Source organism: Bradysia coprophila, assembly GCF_014529535.1.
Source record: "Bradysia coprophila strain Holo2 chromosome X unlocalized genomic scaffold, BU_Bcop_v1 contig_20, whole genome shotgun sequence".
Lineage (NCBI taxonomy): Eukaryota > Metazoa > Arthropoda > Insecta > Diptera > Sciaridae > Bradysia > Bradysia coprophila.
The window spans coordinates 518797-526124 of record NW_023503307.1 but is presented as its reverse complement, the minus strand read 5'-3'; the positions used below and the strand labels follow the sequence as shown (position 1 = coordinate 526124).

General features: G+C 37.9%; 1 protein-coding gene across 1 annotated transcript; it reads right to left on the bottom strand.

Moving 5' to 3' along the window:
* Positions 1-1205: 1205 nt before the first annotated feature.
* On the bottom strand, positions 1206-2958 carry LOC119068727 (alcohol dehydrogenase class-3). The gene is made up of 4 exons (XM_037172421.1): positions 2799-2958; positions 2057-2521; positions 1642-2001; positions 1206-1581 (listed from the first exon to the last, which is right to left on the bottom strand). The coding sequence occupies exons 1-4, from the start codon at positions 2820-2822 to the stop codon at positions 1291-1293; spliced, it is 1140 nt and encodes a 379-aa protein (XP_037028316.1). The 5' UTR covers positions 2823-2958; the 3' UTR covers positions 1206-1290.
* Between the last annotated feature and the right edge of the window lie 4370 nt (positions 2959-7328).

Below are 7328 nucleotides of genomic sequence, written 5' to 3'. Positions count from 1 at the left end.
TGAAATTTCACTGTCTCTAATTGTATAGGTGGTATAGGTTTACGAAAATTAGTTCACTGGATCATGATGTAGATTTCTTGTGTCTTCGCACTTACGCCGTTTAGCTCCCCGTTTACGAACAAACAATTAAAGCTCCATCACTTCTCATAGTTAAAAAGTAAACGGAGAGCTAAACGGTGTAAGTTCGATTACAACTTTATTTTTGTGAATTTTAATTCTTAAAAATCTAAAAAAAATTCTCTCCACAAATTGGCTTCTAGACTTAAATCTGATTAGAGTTCAGTAACCAAGTCAAATTTCCTTTTCCGCCTTCCCGACAGAATTGAAATTCCCAGGCCCTGCTTGGATTGCGTAAACTTAAACCGATTTTCAATAACCCTGATCCAGTAGTCTTAAAACTGGATTATTTCGTAAAATATGGCTATTAGTGGATAGGTTCTAATGGGAAAGGTACAACGTTTTATGTATATGAGCATGAGCCGCTTCTATCACACGAAATGAACTTTTACAAGAAATGCGTTTCAAAATTTAGACTTTTACAAAGTATGATTTTTGTAGTTCGTATGGGCTTGCGCTGTGCAAAGCGGAGAATACCTTTTGAGTAGATATGTATGGCACACATTTGAGTATGGCACACATTTCGCGTTACGAGTTCCGAAATAATATGCAAATATATTTCGTAATAAATATACATTTCGCATTATAAATGTACCGCACTAGGTACCAGGTATCCACACTGCTCGTCTACGTGACTAGCGTCACAACTTTTTTTTTTGTTAAGTTTTAATCAGAAATTTAACAACGCAATTAAAACGCAATACGACCCTTACCATTTCATTGGACATTAACAGTAAAATATAATTGGATATAGGAGAAATCGATGAAAATTGGAAATTTAGCATCCATCTGTTGCTATTGCTAACATTGCATTTTGGTGCAATGTAACATCGAAGACGAAGTATCTGACATATCTGCATTTGATGTACTGTGAGCACAATGCATGACAATTTCAAAGTGAGGTGAGGACGTAAATATGAAGAATGGCAACGCGCCTCTGGGGTATTATTTCAGGAGCTTATTGCAAATTAGTCGTGAATTAAGTCAGTGCAATTTACGATTGATGATACGATTTCAACCAGTTTTTTTTTTCATCAGTTAAGACTTAGGCAGATTAGATAAGAAACAAAGCCGGCAAAAACTCTAAATTTTCTCTGAAAAATTCCTGTTTATTTAATCAAATTTATATTTTTGTAATCAAATTACATGACATGGACTTTTACAATATTTTCGTTATTTAAGTAAGACAACGGCACGGATGCTTTCACCGCGATGTAGCAAATCGAATGCCTCATTGATTTTGTCCAAATCCATAGTATGAGTGATAAATTCGTCGATCTTCAATTCCTTCTGCATGTACGAATCGACCAATTTCGGAGCGCTGTCGACACTCTTCCATCCACCAAATGCTGTTCCCTTCCATGTTCGGCCGGTTACCAATTGGAATGGTCGGGTACTGACTTCAGTGCCAGATGGTGCAACACCAACGATAACCGACACTCCCCATCCCTTGCAAGCCGATTCCTAGCGACGAATATTTTTCGTAGTTGAAATTGCCTCACTATTCAACAACATTCAACTTACCAGAGCTGCTCGCATCGTATGAATATTTCCGACGCATTCGAAGGTGTAATCAAGTCCACCATACTTTTCTACGATCACTTGCTGAATGGGCGTATCACCGAAATCTTTCGGATTGATGAATTCAGTGGCACCGAATTGTTTGGCAATATCGAATTTGCTCGGGTTGATGTCAATGCCAACAATTTTCGAAGCTCCAGCCTTCTTGCAGCCCATCAATGTTGCCAAGCCAACAGCGCCGAGACCCCAAACACCACAGGTACTACCCGGTTCGACTTTAGCAGTATTCAAGACAGCTCCATATCCAGTCGGAATTCCACAGCCCAACAAACAAACCTTGTCCAAGGGAGCAGTTTCGTCGATCTGTAAGTGCATTTGTAAGACTCTGAAATTCAGTGCCGGTGTGCGTGATGTATACCTTAGCTAAAGATATGTCGGCAACGACCGTATACTCGGAAAATGATGATATTCCCATGTAATGGAAAAGCGATTGTCCCTTGCAGGTAAATCGTGTCGTTCCATTCGGCATAACTCCACGTCCTTGGGTTAGCCGAATCTTTTGACACAAATTGGTTTTGGGGCTCTTGCAAAAGGCACACTCGTAGCATTGTGGAATGTACAATGGTAGTACATGATCGCCAGCTTTGAACTTAGTAACTCCCTCGCCGACACTCTCGACAATACCAGCGCCTTCATGGCCAAGAACAACAGGAAAAACACCTTCAGCATCTAGCCCATCCATTGTAGTTGCATCTGTATGGCAGACGCCGGTTGCGGCAATTCGAATACGAACTTCATTAGCTTGAGGTGGTGCAACTTCAATGGTCTCAATAGAAAGCGGCTTCTTTGGCTCCCAGGCGACAGCTGCTCTGCACGTAATAACCTACAAACAAATTACGTTATCATTTAAGGTCATTGTAAAATGTAGCATTTGGTGTTGGCATGCTTTCTAAATCCCTACATTTCACCTTATCTCGCTTCAACTTTTTATTATCTCCGTCAGGAGATTTGAATACAGATTTTTTCAAATGATTTATATGTGCGCAACAAGTCGAACTGATTTGTCATGTCATTATAGTATTAGCGATCTTAACTAAATCGGCATTTATACTTGCATGCAAATGTAAAATTATCTCGAAAATGATACAATTTTATATTACCTTTCCGGCGGTTTCGGACGACATTTCTACAGTAATAACAAATTACCACCGAAATAAAAAAAAACACAAAAATGAATGAAAAACTACAGGCCGGCGTATCGACTCGACGAGGTAGTTGAGTAGTCTGAAAGATTCGACAGATTGATATTCAGATAATAATAAATTGATGATTGAATGAAGGACAATGTCGATGAACGAAATGAAGCAAAAATGAATATATAAAATTAATGCCCCTTATCATTCGGTTTGCGCGGGACGATTTTAAATTGAATTCGTTTAGTCATAAAAATAACGACATAGTAAAGACACAGGCAGAGGAGTTGCTGATTCGATGATGCACATTTAAATCATAAGTTATTGCGCCTAGATTTTGGAACGTAAGCGAGGGTGTGGAACTTTTGGGACAAGCCAATGAAATTTTTGGAATGGAAATATTGGAATTTAGAGAGGAATTTTGTGGAAATATGGGAATTTCTAATGGAAATCAAATTGAATATTTAATATTATTGCTTTGACCACGGCAGAGTAAAAGTAAACCTGGCAGGAGCGGTTCATTATTGAAACGTCAAATGAGGGACCTAATACACTGTATAAAAATGAACTCAAATGAACACTGACATAAGTTGAGGCATATTCGAACCCGAATGGAGTATTCTGCTTCTTTCTGGCAATCAATTTTGATTCGAATTTTTAATGCACGAGATACGTGTGTCACCCGCATATCGTATAATTGCGTGGAAATTTTGGAAAATTTGAGAAATATGATAAATATTAAGAAAGTAAGCGAAAAATCTTTCTTTTTTTACATCATGTAAAGTGGCAAAAAAATGAGGAAATGGATTTTCACAAGGTAAATATACTGTATTTGGTATTTGGTCTCATTTCAGTTTTCAAGCACAAAAATCGTCGTTTGTGACTCGTGATGAAAGCTGAATTTTTCGGTACACGTCGTAAGCTTACGACTATTACCGAAAAATTCAACCTTTCATCACTCGTAACAAAATGTCCTATTATGTTATTAGGAGATGTTTTTTTACGTATAACCTGTAATTATGATCAAAACTGAGGTAAATAACAAAACTTTAAAAGTAAAATAGTTTTTATCACTAACCAACTAACTAACCCAGGGGTCGTAGCCAAAATTGAGTGATCCTTATAAGGACATAAGGACAAAATTCATTGAGAAAGTAAGGACATATAAGGACGAATTTGGTATACGTATACCAAATTCGTCCTTATATGTCCTTACTTTCTCATTCGAAAGGGCATTTATTGCCAAGTTTTATCATTACGTTATGGCAGTGCCATAACTAGTAAGAAAATTTTCAATTGATGCGATTTTAATTGGTACATTTTGTTGATATTCCAACAGACACGCCGACTTTCGTTTTCTCGTTGAGTGCAGTGCAATATTTTTCAGATCTGGTCAGCCTTATTCGAATAAAGAAACTTTGTTAGTATTTGATTTCTGGTTGGGAACATTTAATACAGTTACCTTTCGAAGTTGGCGTGTCTGCTTTCCAAAAAATATTGATTCTGTTTTAAAATATGACTTACTGTAGTTTTTCCCGACTAAATTCGGACCCTCTTAGAAAACAATATTTCTTCTTAGTTTTGACTTCCATCTGCTAAGAACTTGCGGCTATACCTCGCAGATCTTTAAAGGCTCGGCCGAGCAGAGAAAATTTAGAAACAACCCTCGAACCGCTAAATGACACTAAGAGGAACTTGACGCTACAATATTTTGACGTAATATTACGAATTAATAATGTTGGTTGCAGTGGATTTACTCAGGATTTTGTTAAGGAAAACTATTCTTTTTACATTTCCTATGGAATTTCTTCCCAGCAGGTTAACTTCATGTTGTTTTTTAGTATCAATTATAATCTAGCCAAGAACGGGCTAGCGGAATATTACACAAACCCCAGATAATTTTAATGCTTCTTATTGAACTTTGCTTATCAGTTTTTCATGTCATTTTTCACATTTTGTCTTGATGGGTACTACCCACTCAATTGGTTTACGAAACTCCTTATTTATTTATACGGAAGAACTGATAAACTTCTGTAGTTGATAGTGATTCTCTTAATAGTGATCAAATGACGAGAAAAGCCTTTTATAATACAAAATTGTTACCTAATTCTAATAATTTCGCTATTTTTAAATTACACACTGAGAAACTGGAATTTCTGTTGGGTAAAATTTCGAAACACGATGCAAAATCAGGACAATAAGGAAATAAGGACAAAATAAGGGCAAATTTGAAAAAGTAGGACAAATAAGGAAATAAGGACAACTACGACCCCTGCTAACCCCAACTTTTAGATGGATTATGATCTGATTGCTTCAGTGGTACCGGTTTGTCAGCCAAACGCCAATAGTTTATTAGAGACTTTCCTGTTTGCATATCTGTTAAACCCTAGACGACTAGCTACCAGCTAGACTCTAGCAGCTTCTATTTATAGTGGAGTTTTGGATCGTTTAAGAGAAACACTTAATTCGGGCGTGTCGCCCTTTCAACGTTTGTTTTATTTATGTCGCTTTTTCTACGAGTAATCGATCGGTTTCATTTTAAACCGCAAACTGCGATCGACATATTATCAGAGTTTCAATATCCTCCCACCAATTATTTTACCGAAATAATTTTACAATTTTGCTCCCGCCGTTTAAGCCAACTTATTTACTGAAGAAGCTCGTCGCATTAACTAGTTTCTATTTGTTCCATTGACTATTATTTGTTCGTCCCATTGACTGTTGTTGTCCCATTGACGATTGTTGTCCCATTGACCATTGTTGTCCCATTGACCATTGTTGTGTTGTCCCATCGACCATTGTTGTCCCATTGACCATTGTTGTCCCATTGACCATTGTTGTCCCATTGACCATTGTTGTCCCATTGACGATTGTTGTCCCATTGACCATTGTTGTCCCATTGACGATTGTTGTTCCATTCACGATTGTGGTCCCATTGACCATTGTTGTGTTGTTCCATTGACCATTGTTCTGTTGTCCCATTGACCATTGTTGTCCCATTGACGATTTACCGTGACTTCCGACACATTATTTCATAATGCGGTTTAGAACATGCAACGCATTTAACATACTCCTTACATTGCTTGACAAAGTGACCGTACTTGAAACACCGTGAACATACTTTATTTTCATTGATTATTCTTCGCATTGATTCCAGTTGCATGTTAAGTGCTTCCATACACTCTTGAGATAAATGACGATCTTCACAAAATATGCAATTTGCCGTTGCATCGCCATTCATGTATGTCGCCATTGACATTGTATCGAATTTCGATCTTGCTAACGCTCGATGCTCTTCAAGATCTACTTCTTGTCGAAGAAATTCCAACAAGTGGTCCAGTTCTCCTTTCGGTGGAGTTTCTTGTGATCCATCCTTTTCGTACATCGAACTCCTTTGCCACGCAATCAAGGTGTCTTCAGGTAGACTGGACTCTACCATTGGATACAAAAATAGGGATGTTTGTTCCAACGATATATTTAATGACTCTAAAGCTCGGACTTGACACACCAATTTGTCGTATATCGACGAAATACATGATCCCTTGTTGAGATTATTCAAACTCATTTTGAACAATTCACGAACATACACCTGAATCAGTAATTTCTTCTTGCCAAACCTTTCTTTCAATACTTCAATCACCTTCGGATAATTCGCTTCGGTTGCTGGAAATCCTTTAACGATATCATCTCCTCTCGAGTGTGGTTCCATCGATTGAATTAAATATTGGAATTTGTCTGTGGCATGCAACTCTTCATCCTCGTGAATTTTACTGAAGTGCGCCCACCAGCTCAACCAATCCAATATTTTACCGCTGAATTTCTTCAATTCTATCTTCGGTAACTTAAACTGACGTTTTCGAGACACGGAACTGATCGAAGATGCTTCATCACCTTGAACTACTTGCTCTGCTGATTCGATCTTCATTTCTTCCTTATCGATTCTCATCTCAGCCGTAACGAGAAGTATTAAAATGTCTTCATAATCCTTTGCTTCCTTCAACTGTTCTTCTTCGGTAACGTTCGGACCCAATAACATTTCGTTGAAGATTCCTTCATCTGCATCCTGAATTCTGGATTGCAAATCATTCAGTCTCTCAAATCTCGTCTTCGAACGGATGACATCTTTCAGTGGATTCAACAATTCAGTTTCCAATTCGTTCAGGGATCTTGTAATGAGTCCACGAATAGGTGTACGGGCTTTTTTCAATCTGTCCATTTTGAAACTTCAGCGAATCGTCGAATTTTTTTTCCTCTTAATCTAACGCTCCAAAACCTTGTCCACCCGGGGCGCCAAATGTTAAAACCTAGACGACTAGCTACCAGCTAGACTCTAGCAGCTTCTATTTATAGTGGAGTTTTGGATCGTTTAAGAGAAACACTTAATTCGGGCGTGTCGCCCTTTCAACGTTTGTTTTATTTATGTCGCTTTTTCTACGAGTAATCGATCGGTTTCATTTTAAACCGCAAACTGCGATCGACACATTATCAGAGTTTCAA